Consider the following 21,159-nt stretch of genomic DNA (forward strand, 5'->3'; position numbering starts at 1 on the left):
TGAACTTGTATTCAGCGTGATATTTTCTCCACTTATCCACTATTTTAATTAAGGATATGAAAAGCTATGCTGTGCATAAAGTTATGGCAGCTCGCATATGTCTCCATTTCATCCTGCAACTGCATATTGAAAATGCTATTGTAATACAATTTGTCCTCCTAAAGCACAGGGTTTTCACTGCTTTCATGTCCTCTCTCTCTCTCTCTCTCTTTATCTCTCTCTCGCTCTCTCTCACACACACACTCCTTTACCCGGGCTAACCCACACACTAGGCGGCAGCTGTGATAGTAATTACAGAAGACAGCTTCCAACAATAGTGTTGGGCCAACAAAGGCTTCTGCTCCCTCTGCAGGAGTCCTGGCTGTCCGTTCACACAGACTCAGACTCAAACACACACTCAAACTTCACTCATCCATATATATACACACACACACATACATACATACATACATACACAAACATGCACACACACAAACCTCTCCTCACTGCTCTGCCGCCACTAGCTGTTACAGCTAGCGTCTAATGGGCCCCCCCCCTCAGCACCGATTTGAGCAATTCACTTATGGCCTTTCGCAATCCCAGGGGCCTGTTCTGTTGACCCCCGGGCTTTGTTGGGACAAGCCCACTCAAGCAAGTGTAGTGTTCATGGCACGAGAGGCCACAAAGGAACAATGGCAGTGTCATGCCTTTGATTCAAGCAACTAATGAGTTAGCTGTTAGGATCCTAAATGCACATAGCGGATTTTCCATTCACAGCTCTCGACACATACAAGGGATTAGCATGGCTGGCCTGTTGCACTGGTTAACAGCTATTGTGTGGCCGATTATGGTGGCGGGGCAAAGACACATGCAAGTTGGTGGGAGTTTGATCCTGCAAGTACCCTGCAACGAAAGTGTAATCTAGCATGTAATTACGGAGTTAGTCACAACTTCGCGTTAATCGCAGTAAAATCAATACATTGACGCTCACATTGTAACTCGCTATACACCCAGCAACATGAATAGACTTAACAACAGATGATTACAGCCGTTGCGTGTGAAATCGAAGGGTGGATAGAACCGAGATTGTTGGCTTCGGGTTGGCCTCAGCAGAAAGAATGCATTAACATTTAAACTAGAGATGTATTAAGTGACCCTATGAGCACCTTTCTGTGTAGGACCCGTGGCATTGGACTACAGACGTTGCATGCCAAGAAAAGAGGGAAGCAAAAAGCCCGGGCACTGGCATTTAGGTTGATCATGCATTGCATGGTCACTGCCACTGCATGGGACACTTCTGTTGCAGTCCTGGTGAAGCGCAAGGAGATGAAAAGTGATTCCCTTTCACAGAGGTCAGGGAGACACACCGGGACAGCACAGCACAGACAGAAAGGGTCAGGGAGTGAAAGGGAGAGAGCCGAAGAAACAAAGGAATCTGTTGTCAACAAAAGAAGAGCATAACAGCGGAGAAAAAAGGAAGGTTAATGAGAGAGAGAGAGAGAGAGAGAGAGAGAGAGAGAGAGAGAGAGAGAGAGAGAGAGAGAGAGAGAGAGAGAGAGAGAGAGAAAGAGAGAGATGAAAGAGAAAGAGATGACAGGCTGAATCTCTATCCACATTTGATGTTGGTACATGCACGTTCACACAATACACATGCAGAAATACACATATGGAAGAGAGAGAGAGAGAGAGAGAGAGAGAGAGAGAGAGAGAGAGAGAGAGAGAGAGAGAGAGAGAGAGAGAGAGAGAGAGAGGGATGGATATTATTATGCATTATCTCACTGGTCACTCTCAATGAACACACACTGCACACTTCGTGATGAGCGAACACTGTGGTTTAACGTGGCTTCCGATTTATTTTAATTAAGGAGACTGACGTGACATGCTTGGTACAGCAGATCATTAAGGCCTTCGAGATCTAATGAACTGTGACCAGAAAACATGAGAATATGAACTGCTGTGCGGGTCATCCGGTTTATAATAGGATGTGAAAGTCGAAGTTAAACCTGCTCATATTCTTATCGTTTAAGAGATATTTGGAGCTTATTTTTTGTTTGCTATATTTTGTATGCCGGCCAACTTCTGCAGGTTTGTGTGTGTGTGTGGGTGTGTGTGTGTTGTAATGTAATAGCCAGGGGTGAAGCAGGGATTCCGTGGCACCAACCCGGGAATACTGTTGGCCGCTCAGCTTGTGTCCGTCTTGAGGCTTATTTTGACACATGACATTCAACTGATATGATGGACTGACGTGTAGAAGTCCTCGCTTCCCCCCGGGCCTCCCCGGCGTTGCGTGCAGGAGAGTCGACTGTACATTACAGTAAAGGCACCGAGGGAGTCGACGCTTTAGCGTGAATTAAGGACTCTTCTAGTTGATCCTAATTCACTTTGAGTATTTGCTCGACGGTAGCAAGCCTGCTGGCCGATTCCTAGTTTTTGCACACCGCAATTGGGTGGAGCAACCTGGGGGAACGTGCCAACACCGGAAAAGTCAGTTGGCTTGACCTTCCCTCGGTTTGATTCTCTTAATGTAAAAAGAAAACAGACCATTAAATGAACATGGGGACGAGCCTTTGGTCGCTAACTGTACTGATTGTATAGACATGAGGAACATGAGGGAGAAATGTTCCATCAGCTGATTACACTGATCGCTGCAGCTTCAACCAGACAGGGAAGGTGTGGGGCGAGACAATCAGAGGGTTAAGTTGTGATGCTGTGAGGTTGTGAAGTGGGCCGGTGCCAAGGTTGGTTGAAATGAAAACCTGCATGCACATGGCTCTTGAGGAATCATGGTTTGAGGCTACGGACCTCAAACATGAAAGGAAAAGAAAAGAAAAAAGGATAGATGAGTAAGTCGGTAAGTGTTATCATCCCGGTCTTTTGAAATCTATCGCATTGATTATCCACTCATTTAAGCATTTCTTCTTCTTTCTTTTTTTTAAAGTTTACTTTGTTGGCATGTAGTCTTGGGCGGACTTGTCGTGGCCTCTGTGCCAGCACCTCGTCTGATCGGGGATTTGCAGAGCGGATGGGGAATGGACTATCTTGGGTCACTAGGAGTTTAGTAGGCTCAAGGTCCAACCATAATGTGACCTTGTTGCCTCTTGCATCACCGAGCCACGAGTCCATCCGGAAACAACTGCGTAGCACTTCCGCTTTTCTGGACATTGGAAGTCCAGGTGTAGGCAGCGAGAGTTTGATGGCCTCCTACAAAATCCCGTTACGGGCAAGCGCGGCACAGAAAAAAAATAGAAAGATATCCTGGAGCAACATCAACGCTCTGCCGAAGTGCTAAGAATATAATAAAAAAGGAAGATTTGTTGAGGAAAGGACTGAAATAGTTTCCTTCATGTAAGTCGGGGAAAAGTAGGTTTACCTCTATCAACCACCCTCCAATTCGTTGAGGAGAAAATGGAGATGTGGATGAGCTCGCTTTCCTGTTGTGGCGTGATAGTTGGGCTGGTTACAAAACTGTCTCCTGTCTGCTCTTTGACATCACGAACGGCTGACATAGGCCTTGTGGGTTTTATGGCCCTTCTCTCTTCCCCTTTCCACAGCTCACCCAGCTGTTAGGGCCAGACAGTGCACGCACAAGAGATGATCCGACATAAGCAACACCGTAGACCAGACCAGGGGAGTCCAACTCAGTTTCACTGAGGGCCACACTGGGAAATGAGAATCACACCAGGGCCAGACATATATAATTTATTGACATGCTTTTAATTAATTGGAAAAAAAATATCTTGTTGTATGTCCCATGTAGCCTTCTCGCATACAACTTGGTCCACATAAGCCCCCCCCCCCCAAAAAAAAGTTTTCCCCCTTCTTCTCCCCAGTTGTACTTAGCCAATTACCCCACTCTTCCAAGCCATCCCACGGTCACTGCTCCACCCCTCTGCCGATCCGGGGAGGGCTCCAGACTACCACATGCCTCCTCCGATACATGTGGAGTCGCCAGCCGCTTCTTTTCACCTGACAGTGAGGAGTTTCACCGGGGGGACGTAGCACATGAGAGGATCGTGTTATTCCCCCAGTTCCCCCTCCCCCCAAACTGACACCCCGACCAACCAGAGGAGGCGCAAGTGCAGCAAGCAGGACACATACCCACATCCAGCTTCCCATCTGCAGATATGGCCAATTGTGTCTGTAGGGATGCCCGACCAAGCCGGGGGTAACACAGGGATTCAAACGGGAGAGCCCCGTGTTGGTAGGCAGCGGACTAGACCGCTACGCTACCCGGACGCCTTTTCTTATTACATTTCTTCAAGTAGGCTACCATACAGCCAACTCACAACAACCTGTTTCACTGCCCTGAATATGACAACTCAATGGTTATGTGGGGCTTTTAATGAAACAAAATACATCCTGATGTAAGAGCAAAATAATTAATCTTTAATTTTGTTCTGGCCCATATTTCTACAGGTCTCGCATAGCGTGTTTCACAGACCTAAATATGACGCATCAACGTTGGTACGCTGTTCAGCCACATAGATTGACGTGTTTCCAGCCACCAGAACCCTGACCTCTTTTCTCTGATGCAAGTTCATCAATTTTTTGGCCTGTAGCCATTTTGTGAGTGTGAGGCGGGATCTGTGGGAGGATTTGTTGATCTTCATCACAGAGAACATTTGCTCATACGCAAGCGCTCCAAAGATGCTCAGGACACAGGCAGCCTGAAGGTGGCGCTGATGGGACAGATACCGGGTTTTTTTTCAATATATCGTGATAAAATTCCTGACGGTTATCATACCGTGTCAAATTTTCATATTCTTGTTTACTGTCGTTTTATTATAACTTCAATGTAATTTCCATAGCCACACAGGCACGGCTACACTGACTAGCTAGTTTTTTCCAGAACAATGGCTGAAGGAGGCGTGATAGTGCTGCTCAGATTTTTCACTCGTCTAAAAAGACAAAATATGAAGTCTGGGTAAATTTTGGTCATTTTAAAAATTCTGACGGGAAGCTCAAAGACGATGAATACCCCATTTGCCGAACATGCAAGAAGAAATCCCAGAAAGTTGAACCAGTTCCTCTGAACACAATGTTTAGCGTGTCCATGATGAACTGGTTCAACGTTCTGGGATTTCCTTACCCGGATTACTGAGCATGCATCAAGATGCAGGGAGAAAGTTGCTGCGGGGGGGGGGGGGAACTTCCAACATGTTTACCCACCTCCACAAACATCAACCTTAGCTTTACAGCGAGTTCAAGATAAGTTGACTTTTTTTTGAAAATTATTTTCCCCCTTTTTCTCCCCAGTTGTACCCGGCCAATTACCCCACTCTTCCGAGCCGTCCCGGTCGCTGCGCCACCCCCTCTGCCGATCCGGGGAGGGCTGCAGACCACCACTACCAGACTACCAGGCGCTAGTGCAGTGACCAGGACACACACCCACAACCGGCTTCGCACCCACAGACACAGCCAATCGTGTCTGTAGGGACGCCCGACCACGCCGGAGGTAACACGGGGATTCCAATCGGCGATCCCCGAATGTAAGTTAACTTTTACAGTGTTACTTCATGCACATGAGGACTTGTGAATAGGGAAATGACATAGTTTGTCTGTCCAACTTGATGACAGTTTGTCAACGTATTCAAACGGAAACTTTAAGTACTTTAAATACTAGTAAACTCCTCAACTGCACGTGTGCTGTCGTGCTGCATGCTCACTGCATGTGACCCACACGAGCAGAATGTTTAGCTGAGCTTTATTTATTAGTAGTGTTAGCCAGAGGTTAAATAAAAATGTTTGTATGTTGTACGAACTTGGCTGCCCCAACAGAGTCGGTCCTGGCCTTCAGTGCGCTGTAATGCTATCAGATCTAATTGTGAGTCCTCTGGAGCGCTGTCCGCAACAACCGCAAACGGATTTGTAAAAAGCTCAAACATGAATTTCCGCGTCTCAAAGTCAGCAGATCTGCTGCCAGATTCCTGCTTTCAGTGTCTTCGGTTTTTTCCGCGCATCTCTCTGTTGGGGAAAGCGGCGGCGGTGAGCGCGTTTGCTACTGACTGACAGGTTTGGAGGGTGGACATTAACTTCCCTGCTGCATTTGGTTCGCCCATGCATATCGGTGATCAGCTGTTTGCGTCCCTGCAGTTCCATATTCAGGGTGTTGAGATGCTCTGTTATGTCACACACAGAGGCCAAGTCACATGACCACTTTTCAGCCTCAAGCTCGGCGAGGGTGCAGCCGGGGAGTGCCCGTCTGTTTGGTATGGCGCACGCACGGGGCGCGCGTCACCGTGCAGACCACAGCTACAACTAGGCAGGCCAGCATTTACTGAGAACCTAAATTGATATGCGGGCCGGATCAAAACATGCCGAGGGCCGGATCTGGCCCGCCGGCCTCGAGTTTGACTCATGTGCCGTAGATCATAACAGACGTGGGTGAGTGCATTTGTCATAGTATATACTTGTGTGTGTGTGTGTGTGTGTGTGTGTGTGTGTGTGTGTGTGTGTGTGTGTGTGTGTGTGTACACACGTGTTTGTGTGTGTGTGTAGGTGTGAGACTGAGACTAAGAACAGGAATGTGTTTTTTTGTTTTGGTTTTTTTGGTGCGATCGATGTTATAGTCATTTATATGTGCACATATGGTCCTGTGTGTGTGTCTGTGTGTCGGCGAGGGTGCAGTGAGGCAAGTGAGAGAGTCTGGATTACTGAGTTCAGTAGAGGGGGGGAGACATTTGTTTTAAGAGCCTATCACCACCTCTGCATTTGTGTGCGTGTGTGTGTGTGCACGTGTGTGCGTCTGTGTGTGTGTGTGTGTGTGTGTGTGTGTGTTTGATATGGGTACACTGAACGCTGAATCTTTTTTCATACCCTTTCAACGCCCTGACTCTCTTGACAGTTACGAGGTAAGATGATAAAACACACACACACAGACACACACACATACACACAGACACACACACATACACACAAACACACACACACACACACACACTTGTAAATAAGCACCACTAGGAAATGGATACACTCACAGCACAGACATCGATATGCAGCAACAGGAATTTGTGGTGGCAGAGATTCATATGATACACGAGAAATCGATGGTTTTCACAGTGGATCGCTTACTGAGAGCAAAGCAGCACACACATATATATACTGCCGCAGTCATTCAGGTGGTTTCACGCTGGTGGGCTTGACGTTCAGCCGAAGACGGGGCATGTAGCTCTTAATATCTTGAGATGTATACGTCTCTATAGATCCAAGTGAAACAGACGCATTCTGTGAGCTATGCAGCAGAGGGAAGGCAAATGGAGGGCGAGAGCTAACGCGGAGGGGCCTGGGGCGACGCGGATGAAGGAGTGAATCTTTAAAATTGGGAGTGCCTCTGTAAGGGTGAGGGTTGTTGCCGTTAATAATGCAGATCAGAAAAAGTAATAAGATTGGAAGTCACGTTAGCGGTGGTATTTGCAATGATAAATGCATGAGTACTGTCAGAAAGCCCTATTCAAGATCTAATGATGATGGGAGTGGTGAATATGCACACAATTCTTACACAAGCCTTTGGGCGTCCGGGTGGCGTAGCGGTCTATTCCGTTGCCTACCAATACAGCTATCACCGGTTTGAAGCCCCCATGTTACCTCCGGCATGGTTGGGCGTCCCTACAGACGCAATGGGCCGTGTCTGTGGGCGGGAAGCCAGGTGTGGGTATCTGTCCTGGTCACTGCACTAGCGCCTCCTCTGGTTGGTGGGGACACCTATTCGTGGGGGGGATAGTGTGATCCTCTCACGTGCTACGTCCCCCTGGCGAAACACCTCACTGTCAGGTGAAAAGAAGCGGCTGGCGACTCCACATGTATCGGAGGAGACATGTGGTAGACTGTAGCCCTCCCTGGATGGAGGGGGTGGATCAGCGACCGGGACGGCTCGGAAGAGTGGGGTAATTGGCCGGATACAATTGGGGAGTAAAAGGAGGGAGAAAAAAACCCCCACCCAAAAAAAAAAAATTCTTACAAAAGCCTCAAAATGTACACATGTGTGCACCTATGTGTGAATGTCCATTTTTGTGTGTAAAAGCTAGCTTGTGTCCAAGTGTGTGTATGTGTGTGTGTGTGTACAATTAAAAATGCTTTCAAAATCTCTCTCGGTTTGCTGGCCCTTCTCTCCTCGTGCTGCCTGCCCTGCCTAAATGATCTAGTAGATAGGCAAACATAATCTGCACCCATACATATCATCCAGGCCCTCGCTGGAAGCTCAGCACTCAGTCTGAGCCAACAGTTGGAAAATAAATCCTTCACATGACTGACATTTTCATGCAGGAGACACACACACACACACACACACACACACACACACACACACACACACACACACACAGCGACTGATTGGTTAATTGACAGTGATTGGTTGATTGGTTGTCTGATTAATCCGTTCGTTTCTTCATTGACAGATTTACTGACTGCGATGATTAGCGTTGATAAAACTTCCCTTTTGGCACGGAAAGTTGGTCGCAATTACAGATTTGCTTTCAAAGGCAGCGCTAACACGCTAACAAAAAGTAGTACTTAGACTCTAAGGCACAACTAAGTCTTTGAGGAACACGCGCTGGCTTATCGTCAATTAACCGCGGCTTGCTGATAGCCAGGCATCCATGGCGGGAGGCCCCAGATGAGGAACGACCTGTTGGGGTCATAGAGAGAAAAATATAGATGATGAAGCAGGATGGGAATAAGTGGTGGTGGGGGGGTGGGGGGCTGGGGGGGTTCAGAAGGACATGAAAGCAGAAAAGTTTTGGAGGGCGGGGGAGAAGGTCCGCTAAGCCAACTGCTGAGGGGCGATAATGAGAATGAGGGTGGAGGAGCGGTAAGAGTAAAGGACACGTGTTGCTGAGACTGAAGCACATATTCCTTTCACATGACCCCCGACACGATGACGGGAGGGAGGGGGAGAGAGCGAGCGAGAGCGGGGGGGGGGGGGTATGACAAATGCATATGGATTATCTTCAATACCACTTGTCCCCAGGAGGCGGTTGGGGAACTTGATCGCAGGGCTACAGGGGGTGAGACCAGAGACGGTGACGGAAGTCATCAAAATAAGTCTCTGTGGCAGTGCATCAAAGAACCACAGCACCCACAGTCAAAATAGCAACCAAGGGCTGGCACAGAGGCACAAACACACCGGCACAGGCCAATGCACCACACGCCCAAAACACACACAAACACAATAAATAGACAAAACAGACATACACACATTATACGTCATATCAAAATTAAGTGAAGATAATTTATCTTTATTTATTTTTTTTTGTGGCTTTTTCCTCCCTTTTCTCCCCCCAATTGTATCCGGCCAATTACCCCACTCTTCCGAGCCGTCCCGGTCACTGCTCCACCCCCTCTGCCGATCCGGGGAGGGCTGCAGACTACCACATGCCTCCTCCGATACATGTGGAGTCACCAGCCGCTTCTTTTCACCTGACTGCGAGGAGTTTCACCAGGGGGACATAGCACGTGGGAGGATCACGCTATTCCCCCCAGTTCCCCCTCCCCCCCAAACAGGCGCCCCCACCGACCAGAGGAGGCGCTAGTGCAGTGACCAGGACACATACCCACATCCGGCTTCCTGCCCGCAGACACGGCCAATTGTGTCTGTAGGGACGCTCGACCAAGCCGGCGGTAACACGGGGATTTGAACCAGCGATCCCCATGTTTGTAGGCAATGGAATAGATCGCTACGCTACCCGGATGCTCAATTTATCAGTTTTTGCTCACAGGAGCAAAACATTTTTCAAACTAAATTACTTGCCATTGCCTTGCTCACTTGCTTATTTTGTCGATCTACTGACTCGTCTATTTATCCATTTGCTTGCAAATTCTGCTCTATTGGCAAGACACGGGGTGATGGCAGACATAGGTTAAACACCACAGGTCACAGGTACCGACCATGAGACATACAAACCAATGAGATTTGGATTGATTAGCGGTGCAGGAGATTAGCATGCAAAGGGGCTGCGCAGGAGATAAGCCTGTAGAGCTCCACGACCAAACACACAGGCACGAAGGAGGCTACATCTGCAGAAGGGTGGAACAAACACTAGCTGTACTGATTAAGAAAAAGAACAGCATGGTATTCTGCTAGTTGTGGATAGATATGGGTAGATTAGCATCTATTTGTGAACGCAGAGCTGATAAGGTCTGTTCTTTATTACAGAGGCTCCACCTGAGAAAACCCTGGTTTGCTTTACATCACAAGCCCTGTTGACTGCTTTTGCTGTCTGTCACACACACACACACACACACACACACACACACACACACAAATATATATATATATATATATATATATATATATATATATACATACATATATACATAAAGCTAAATGGCTGGATACAATGTTGCACCCAGGGTATAGAAAACTTCATCTGGATACAATGTTGCATCCAGGTGAAGTTTTCTACACCCTTAAAACATCCTTTTCATATAACAGCCGTCACCAGAGTTGACGTAACATCAGCCCCCTCGGCTGATCGTCAACCAAAGTGGAGATACAGAGACAAGGTTTACCCTGGAATAACACAATCCTCTCTAAAGGCTGGACTGGGAGCAGACTGAATAGTGGATAAAAAATAAAATCAGTTTGCAGCAAATGGATGAGATGTGATTAGAAAAGCATTGAAACCGGTTGTGAGGCTCCGCACGTGTACTCTCGCCAGTATTTCCTCTGCATCCATCTTGCATCGGTGCACCACCACTGCAAGGACATTACCACCACCCATTGCAGACATCCATCCATCCATTATCCAAACCGCTTATCCTGCGCTCAGCATCGCGGGGATGCTGGAGCCTATCCCAGCAGTCATTGGGTGGCAGGCGGGGAGACACCCTGGACAGGCCGCCAGACCATCACAGGGCCCACACACACACACACACACACACACACACACACACACATTCACACCTAGGGACAATTTAGTACAGCTGATTCACCTGACCTGCATGTCTTTGGACTGTGGGAGGAAACCGGAGCACCCGGAGGAAACCCACACAGACACGGGGAGAACATGCAAACTCCTCACAGAGGACGATCCCCAAGGTTGAACTACCCTGGGGCTCAAACCCAGGACCTTCTTGCTGTGAGGTGACTGCACTAACCACTGTGCCACCATGCTGCACCAGTGTTTCCTCTGCATCCGTTTAGCAGTGGTGCACCACCTCTGCAACCGTATGCACAAACATTGTTATCTATAACTAAACTGAGTGCAGTCCAGATGCTTTAGACGTGATGATTATATAATAGTTAAAAAAGATTTTTAACATTAGCGCCTCATCTTTAAACATAACTTGGACCCAAACAGCAACAGATATGAGACAAAACTGCAATTATTATCCAAAGAACCACAGCTGTATTAAGATATGAGGAAACACTGCATGCACACGCACGCGCACACACGCACACACATGCACGCACAGAGGTGGAGGAGGGGGAATAAAAGGCAATCAGGGTAGAAAGACAAAAAAACGAGGTAGAGTTAATCCTCAGGGTAAATATTTAACGAGCTCAGCAATTACAGAGAGGCAGAAACCTAACATGGAGCAGGAGGGAATTACAGCCTGCTGACTGTCAATGCACAAACACACACACACACACACACACACACACACACACACACACACACACAGAATACGCTCGCACGCATATGCCTTTAAGTGCTGAACTGATAAAACTCGACTTAAAATAGTATAACGTAAATAAGCTAAACAACTACAGACAGACAAACCGTTCCAAAAAACAGCCTGTAGGCTACGAAGGGATGATTTCGATTTCCGGGCTTTTGGTTTGTCGCTTTGGACCGCCGCAGACAAGATGACCGAGCAGCTAGTGTGTGTGTGTGTGTGTGTGTGTGTGTGTGTGTGTGTGTGTGTGTGTGTGTGTGTGCACTGTGAAGGTCTGCAGAAGGTCTACGGGCGTCTGCTGAGGTTCAGGGCTGGCCGTCTTTGAGAAGCCTTTGCGCGGGTTGATTGATATACAATACAGATCTGACCACTGCGAGCGAAGCAACGCACAAGGCAGCGATGGACTTTGATGTTTTATGACTTCCCATCATAAAGGCTGCAGTCTGCACAGAGACCCCATTGTATGGCCGGCCACTCTGTTCATATTTCTGCCTGAATCCTGACATACTTTACTATCACTGAACCATACGTCTGTGTGCATGTGTCTATGTGAGTGTGCGTCCATTCATGTTTCTGTATTTTTGTGGGGTTTTTTTGTGTTTTGTGTGTGTGTGTGTGTTTTGCAAGGCCGTTGTGTCTTATCTGGGTAATCATTCATTATATAAACGTTCCGAATTTAAAACTGGCTGCCCACCTTAGGATTCTTTTGTACTCTGTGTGTGTGTGTGTGTGTGTGTGTGTGTGTGTGTGTGTGTGTGTGTGTGTGTGTGTGTGTGTGTGTGTGTGTGTGTGTGCGTGCGTGTGCGTGCATGCATGCATGCATGTGCATGCATGTGTGCAATTTGAATAAACTCATAATCGTCTTGAGAAATTTGGCAATAAGTCTTTTATGAAATGATGGGTTTTTACATCTTTCTGCCAAAAATTAGCAAAGCAATATAGCCTCATGTATTATTTAAGTTCATTATTCGAGTTATGCAGCCAAATGGTCTGGAGAAGGGATTGCTTCATTTTGCAACTGCTTTAGAATGCAACTAGTGTGAAATACCTCACTCATAAACACTCCGGTACTGCAATATGGGAACTCCTGAAAATTCGTTTTCATTAAACAAAAGGATTTACAGGAGACACCTATCTTAACAATTACTCATGCATCCCAAGCATGCACACAAAAGATGGATTATGTGCGCGCGCGCACACACGCACGCACGCACGCACGCACGCACACACACACACACGCATACACACAGAGCCCGGAGGTGTATTTGCATACAGTTCATATGTACACACTGTTCACTGTGCCCCACCCTTGGACAGTCACGCAAGAGGACGAGAGCTGCTGTGTCATACCAGTGCTTCCAAAACCACCAGTCTCTTCCTCACATCTATTTTATGTGCCTTATCACACGCTCTCCGCACGGTGAAGCACGCCCTCGTTGGATTTCCCTTGATTACCATATTGTCAGGACCGACTTGGTTTCAAATGAGACCACAATGAGGGGCTTGTGGAAATACGAAATCCCAGGCTAATTTGACCTCCTGTCCCAGATGTAGTGCCGCCACTGTCTGCCCAAGTCACATCTGTATCCACGCACGCATGCACGAGGGATTTCAGGCACATCTGTCGAAATTTGAATGTTTTTGTCTGCAAGGTCCTCAGCAAAGTCCCCCCAATGGCTAGGGGGAGAAGTGCAGTATTCTCAGCAAACGGTGCACACTCCCACTACGGGTTTGACGCCCGTTTGTAAGAGGAATCGAAACTTGAGGTTGCAAGCGTCACATTTTAAGGGAATGACTCAAACAGTTGAAAAAAAAAAGGAGAAGACTGTGATATGAAAATATCACTGTTCTCTTATTTCTGATTCATCTGGAGAATCTCCATGTGGTCACCTTTAGAGAGTGATGAAGATGGGCGTGGGCTTTAAAGTCCCCTGTTCCCGGAAGAATTGAGGAAGGTGAGACTGTCCGAGGAGGGGAAGGGAAGGCGGCGGGCGCAGAGTGTATGCAGCACCAAATCCCTGATGTTCCTCTCTAATTAATCTCATTAGCTTAGCATCAAGAGACAGATAAGCCGGTCACTACTGCCACAGATAACAAAAAGCAACAGCGATGACGAGGGAGTCCTGGGATGAGCAACCAACGGCCTTTGTCACCGACATCAGCCCGGTTTCAGTACACAAGGCTTTCAAATACAAAGTTTGACCGCCTCGGCAGTTACACGGCTGAACGAAATGTCCCTTTCCGTCCCCCGAGGAAGACGCGCGTGCTTTACCTTCTGCGTGATCCCTCATCCCGAAAGGCACCCTTAACAAGTCCGATTAGTGGCTGCGCCGCGACTTTGCGTGATGGCTAAGCTAATGTGAACCCCGGTTACAGCGATGGGCGAGCCGAGTGTGTGTAAACTTGAATGACACGAACCACCGGGACGCCGGTTGGGTGCCAACGCCAACAGAGGCAAGGGATAAGAGAGATTAAGGATATGGAGCAAATGCTGCAATAGATCAGGGACGCCAAGAATGGACGAGGAGAGCCACATGTGACAAAAGGGGGGACGACGCAAACACTTTAAGCTTGTTCCGACAAAGGCTGAGATCCTCGCGCTGCCTGATCTTTGCTGCGCGGTCAAGCTGTGACTATCACAGTAGTTCATGGAGACCACAATGAGTCCTCTCAGATGTACCAAAACTCTCCCCGCAGCTTCTGTGGAGACGCCAGTTTTTTGAAAAAAATGTTGTTGTTTTTTTTTTAATCTCTGCAGACCAGGATGGGAATAAGCCCATCACTCCATGAAGACCACTCTATGGGCCTCCCCTTGCCATCCTGACTTCCTCCTTGCACGTTAGCAAGTGTCTTCGCCTGGCTAGAGATTGAAGGAGGATGCTTTTTTTTTCCCCACCCCAATCTTTCAAGAAAGAGGTACTTCTTTCTTTCAACCCTGTTGTACCCAGTTGTGCCTGCAGCCTTTGTTTTGACATGGCAGCTGTGGAAGCCAGCAACAGCAAAATGCGTTCTGAAGTGGCCTATGAATATTTGAGTGCTCCGCCGATAGAGAGGAGGGGAAGCGTTAGTGGGTGGACAGTGAGATGAAGGATGGGAATGTGTGTGTGTGTAAGTTTGGAGGGGATCTTGGTGGAAATTTTGAGAACGAAATAGGATTTGGAGGAAAGCCCGACTTAAAAAAAAAACTACAAAAAAACAAAAAAAAACAACAACAATATTTCATCATCTGGAAGAACTCAATAGGCCGCAGTGGAGGTGATGTCATCATAGAGGCCGCTGTAAAATAAATGATCGTTTTCTCAAACCATAACGTCCAAACCAGCCCACATATCTTGTGCACACACAAAAAAAGAAAGACGCTCCAGAAAAAGGAAGGCACCAGAAGTACCTAAGATGACACCAGAAATGAATTCAATACTGTCCCGTCCAATAAGAGCACAGTGTGACTGATCTATGGGAGAAAAAAAAAGGGGGAGAAAGAACCCCTCCTGCTGAAGACAATGCATTCTGACAACACAACTCTGATAATGTGCCCAGTACTGTTATCCTGGGCCCCTGGTGTTGTCAGCTAGTATCTCTGTTGACCTTCCTGAGAGTCAGTTCACGTCATGGAGCCAGGGGGATTCTTAGTCATGAGGCCCATGAGAAAAGTCACAAGTTCATGGTCTTCCAACACAAGGAGGTGTATAGACCGAGGGACAGATACTGTTCAGAGGCTCCTGCATACCTTCAAAACCTCTTTTCAGATTTAAGGCTGCCCTCTCTGCCCTTTTGGGATGTTTTAACAAATCAATCAATCAATCAATCAATCAATTTGTAATTTGAACAACTGAAACAACAGATGAAAATCGATCATCATGTTCCTGCAACATATTGCTCATCAAGCGTAATCACACCAGCTTCCATCACGATACCAAACTGGGGGGGGGGGGGGGTTGCTGCCAGCGATCGCCGTGCTTATTGCGATTTTTGTTCTTGTTATTGTCTGAAAAATGCCACCACGGGACGTGACGGTCGACTTGCGGTGATGCTGATGATTTCAGCAGACAACACGAGTCTATAGCTGGGGGGGGGGGCTGTTGTGCAATAGTGACTGCCACTCAATATAGCGAGGTGTCCCCCCCCCCGCCTCCCCCATCTCTGACATGCATCTACTGAACAACCATCAGATGGAGAGAGGCAGACGCATACGCAGATGTGACACATGCTCTCTCTCACCCTCACCCTTTCGGTCTGTCTCTCACCATCACACGCATGCACGCACAGCCCCCGCTCCCCACCCAGCCCTGCACCCCACCCACCATACACAAACACACACGGCTCCCCTACTGCTCACCCCAGCTTGAATTCTGGCCACCTTGCATCATAATTTGGCAACTGCCCCCGCTGACTCCAATACACACACACACACACACACACACACACACACACACACACACACACACACACACACACACACACACACACACACACACACATACACCTCTGACCACGTCCACGAAGCCCCAACCCCCTGCCCCTACCTTGGAAGAAGCTCTTCACGCGGAGGTAGGAGACGGCGAGGCGCAGCACCGACAGCTTGTCCAGCTTGGAGATGACGTCCGGGGGAAAGGGGAGCAAGCTGGCCAGTCGGTCCAGCTCGGCGTTCAACCGGTCACGGTGCCTCTTGGACGGGTTGGTCTTCTCATTCGTCGAGGACGGCTTCCTGCTGACAGAGGGAGAGGGTTGCAGCAACAAATATTGAGTTAGGGTGAGCGCAATATTGTGGTTGGGTTGGTAGGGGTGGGGGACTGGCGTGTGCAGTGTGTTTTTGTGTGTGTACTGAATATACTGAACTTATCCATGTTAGTGTTTCACATCATTAAGATGTCCAGCCCACATGGGGTGGACATAACAAGTCAAAACCAAACAAGTAAATGTGAGTGTAATACTGCATCACACACAAATACTACAAATAATCTCTATCCAAATATACAAAAAACAAAATAAACCCTGATGGATATATATATAAATAAACACAGATACAGGAAAAAAATCTGTGTTGATATTCCGCTCCTCATTAGTTGAGCACTTATAACACCACTGACAGTTTCGGAAAAAACTCATATATATATATATATATATATACACACACACACACATATATATGTGTGTATGTATATATATATATATATATATTATATAGTATATATATATATATATATATAGTATATATACTGTAGTTGCATGGTCTATGAAAGTGCACATCATCTTGACACCAAATATAGAAACACCAAATACCAAAAACCATCACTAATTACAGAAATACATGGATATGCACATACACATAAATTCTGCATTTGTGTGTATGTGTGTGCGCACACTAGCCTGTGTGTGTATGGGTTTTATTATCTTCCCTCATAGCTGTCGAGAGTCTTTATGTGTGTGTGTGTGTGTGTGTGTGTGTGTGTGCGTGTGTGCGTGCGTGCGTGCGTGCGCAACCATACAAATGTGCTTATAAACTAGTTACGGTTGAGTGTTCATGCAAAGGCATGCATGTTAAGCTCGGGGTGCATGCAACACAGCCACTCTAAAACTCACACAGTTAATTGTAAAGTGAGATGACACCATTTTTAAATTAATTAGCTACACCTTAACTAAACGCTAAGCCGAATGCGAGTCACCAGCTCCTGCTCAAAAGGACCAAGGTGTAAATAAGAGGCAGGTCATGCAATACGCTGAAAGCAATCAACAAGGCCTTAAAAACGATGCTAAAGCTCACAGGGAACCACTGTACAGGAATTACGTGTTCATGATTTTTCCTTTTTTTCTCCCTATTTTTTCCTGCACAAGCACTAGTTACTCCCTTGGCGGCAGCATTTTGTCTGGGGCATTGACTTTTTGGCCGGGGCAAGTGTAAAGTGAGTTGGAAAAACCCAGGCTGCTACAAGCATGGCACACTTTTTCAAGGCTGATAATAGTGCTGGGTCGAAGCTCTCCTCGAAAAGCCTTTACACAGAGGTCCGGGATGACCTGCCTAGTGGAACTAACCCACTGGAGCGGGGAAGGTGAATTTCAAACTGGATTCAGACAAACCGATGCAGGCCCCATAAGAAAACAATAGCCTGAGATGTTATGACACACCGTCACTGAGTGCACTCTGCAGCGCTCTGTTGTTTTACATTTCTCCAACTCACTCACACACTCAATTGACTCAAATGATCCTGACGGCTGCCCACAGCCAGCTCACAACAGGGTGCAATACACGCCCAGGCAAGGCTGCACGGCTTTCTTTCACCTCTCTCTCTCTTGGGATGTTTCCCTGGCAGAAACATAACAAAGCACCTCGGCCAGTCTGTCCCACAACAATAAGTTCCTTCATTTGTCGAGAGATTAGCTGTGTGACAACACATAATGACAGAAACCTGTCTGTCTTCCCCCTTGTGGGAATATCCTTCTCACCCAACCTCAGTTCCGACAATATCAAGAGTCTCGGCTAATACAATCCAAACCCCGACTAGAATTTAGACTCAGAATCAAGTCAAATCTGCCCTGACCACTTCAGTGGAGGATTGCTGTATTCAAATTATTCAATGGATAACCCTTTACCATGTCAGGGGGAATGTCAGAAGTTTCTGCAGGATAGTTATGGGTGAACTTTGAGAAAGTGTGCCACAGCTTACCAGCTAAACTAAACAGGGTCTGCATACGTACCCTGTCCTGACAGAGTCCGGTTTCGGTGTCTGTAAGAATGTGTGTCTGTTCATCTGTACAGAGACAAACTACTCTTACACGAGCGCTCACCAAAACCGCTCTCTTCCAGATACGTTTCATCAAGAATCACGTGTTCATATTGAGTCCCACTTACATGAAATTTTAATCAAAACTGATATAAATGTGTTTTTCATATGCAAGTGAAGTAAAAAAAAAATGCACATCCTTCGTATGAAAACCACAAATGCACCAATGAAATGACAGCGCTGTTGATCCTAGTATGTACAGTTAGATCATATTTAAAATGCAGTGGCCTAAATAATGCAAATTCCAACTCTTAAGAAAATACAATCCTTCCACAGTGTAGTCTCCTAAAAGCTTTTTGCAAGTTTTTTTTTTCCTGCCACAGCTGTGGTGAAGATTTCCTCTCAGATTAGCAATCAAGTCATGCCAAAAGCATGAAACCTTTTTCAATACCACAATTTTGACTTCCCTTTTGAAAACTGTACGCATCAGGCTTTTCACTATTAATGGACAGCGGCGCAGAAGACTGCCCAAAACAAGATTCCCTGCACATCACTAAAAATAGCGTCCACTTAATGCGCGCTAAGTCTTCGGGCGCGCAGAAACACATGCACCTTTTAGGTTCACCTTAGCTGCAAACTCCCCCCCCCCCCCCCCCAACTCATTCACCATCTACTACAGACCTAGCGTGAGAGTTCCTACTTCGAGAAGTTTCTCTGCACCTCGCAAAGCGTCGGAGGAAAACAACCAACACAATGAATGAGAAGTCCTGCAATGTCCGAGAGGTGTGTTTCTTAACTGTTTCTGGATGGGCTTCCTCCTCTTCCTGCCCGCGTACATGCAGTCTCCTGGAGGAATCATGCTCACGCGCTCCGCGCAGGTAACAGGTGCGCTGCGGATGAGAGACATCAACTTTACTTGGGAGCAAAAAGAAAAAGGAAAAAAAAGCGTCAACAGACACGCTGGCACACAACGAAACGGTAGAATGGGGTTGCCGGTGGCTTGCGTTGTGCAAGTGGCTCTAGGTGACTGCGAAATAAAAGTTCAGAATGACAGAATTAAATCAAACCCATCTTCTGAACTTATCGGTTTAGGCTGTTATGACTGGAGGCATGTTAGGGTGCTGAAACCTGACCGCCACTTATTGTGTTAACGTTTAGAAAAGGGGGGTGGGGGGGGGGAAACAGCGCAACTTGGGCTAAAGTACGCGCAAATGTCACGCTGAATATTACCAGTAGACCGGCTGTGCGGAATAAACATGATGAAACATCGTTAAAGAAATCACATCAAATTCAAAAAGGAAAAAATAAAATAAAATAATCGCAGTTATAAAACACTTACCAAGACGCTCCGGGGTTATCAGTTAATTCCAGTATAGTGCTTATTACCGAGTCATTCAGGTTAGAAAAAAAAAAGAAAAGAAGAGAGAGTACAGATGAGCCAGTGATGACAAACTAATAATTCCGAAATGAGATGGAAGAAAACAAAACAAGGTGAAGTTAAACGAGTCGCTGCGCCGGCCTCCGAGCTGATGTTTTCATCAGCTCACAGTGCTTGGGGCAGATGTGGGTGATGCTTTATACCCCAAATTGAGTCGCCCTCCACTTCCTCCCGTTTCAGGTGGCGGATTCCTCTGAGTGACGTGACGCGCCGATCTCCTTCGCACGCAACCCTGCCTCGGCGGAGAGCGGGCGCACCCGCGGCGGCCGCGCGTACGCGCATTAGACGCGCACCCGCGGCTTTCAGGCCGGAGCGCGTCTGAAGCCGCGGGTATGCGCATGCGTGCGAGCCCGGGGGGGGGGCGGCAGCGGTACAAATGTCCTCTGTGGCGGGAACGGTCGCAGAGTCTTTGCCGGGACCGACGAACGGACGGAGGGCACCCACGGTTCGGAACGGATATTTTGATTTTTTTTTTGGAAAAAGAAGCTACTCATTAAGGGGGGAGGGAGGGAGGGAGGGAGGGGGTTTATTTCTGCGGCTGTATTTTTTCGGTCGTTGTAGCCGACGGTGTGGACCGGGGACTCTGTTAGGATCGTTGTCGGACATGGCGTCCACATCCCCTCCGGTGCGTCTGCGTTTCCCCGAAGCGCGGCTCGCCTGTCGGAGGAAACCCGTCGCAGTAGACTTTCAGATTTCAACTAAGCCTGTCGTTGTTCATCCGTTAATCCCGATTATAATGCGATTCATAATGTAAATGACTACACGTGCGCTCAGAAGCTTCTTAATGTTGCCTGAAACTGAGGTGGGGTTTTTTTTTCGAGGTGGCTGCGAGATGATTTTGTCCGTATGTGTGTGTGTGGGGGGGGTATTAAAATTAAGTCAAATTGCGCCCAATTTCATATAGTGGGTAGGTAGTGTTTTCTAGTAATCCAAGTATGGCCTCACATTTAACGCCGCTGTAAAGGACCGTCGACTCTCTTTCCGGTGAGGCTTTGATATATTGTGTATATGCCAAACTGCGCCATACAATTGGCTGTCAGTGGATTCAGTTAATGTGCTGGGATCATTTGTAAAACGAACCACTTTTCTAGTGATTTTACTTGGGTTTTTTTTTTTTTACTGTTGGAATACTGACGATCCACTTCATTGTGCGCCCTGTGACTCGAGTGTCTGCAAGAGAGCTCTGCCTTGTGGCGTACAACCCCGTGCAGTTGCACAAGCACTGTGAAGCTACCCTGTCATACACACTATGCAGATTCACCCATGCATATGCACGAACCTGCAAGACACATCGCTTATAGTAGGCTAAGCTTGTATGAACTGTTAAAAACACATGCATGTTTAACTAAGCCCGTAGCTGAGGTACATTATCGCCGCTGTTAAATAAAGATGAAACAGAAGAAGCCA

General features: G+C 47.3%; 1 protein-coding gene across 1 annotated transcript in view; it reads right to left on the reverse strand.

Moving 5' to 3' along the window:
• Positions 1-19,999, reverse strand: part of ahrra (aryl-hydrocarbon receptor repressor a) — a 98,165-nt gene extending 78,166 nt beyond the window's left edge. The window contains exons 1-4 of the mRNA XM_056299680.1: positions 19,896-19,999; positions 19,654-19,692; positions 19,112-19,204; positions 16,119-16,300 (exon numbers count right to left, since the gene is read on the reverse strand). Coding sequence (XP_056155655.1) covers positions 16,119-16,300; positions 19,112-19,173 — 244 coding nt within the window. The 5' untranslated portion in view covers positions 19,174-19,204; positions 19,654-19,692; positions 19,896-19,999. The remainder of the gene's footprint in view (positions 1-16,118; positions 16,301-19,111; positions 19,205-19,653; positions 19,693-19,895) is intronic.
• Between the last annotated feature and the right edge of the window lie 1,160 nt (positions 20,000-21,159).

The sequence above is a fragment of the Lampris incognitus genome, chromosome 19, assembly GCF_029633865.1.
Source record: "Lampris incognitus isolate fLamInc1 chromosome 19, fLamInc1.hap2, whole genome shotgun sequence".
NCBI lineage: Eukaryota > Metazoa > Chordata > Actinopteri > Lampriformes > Lampridae > Lampris > Lampris incognitus.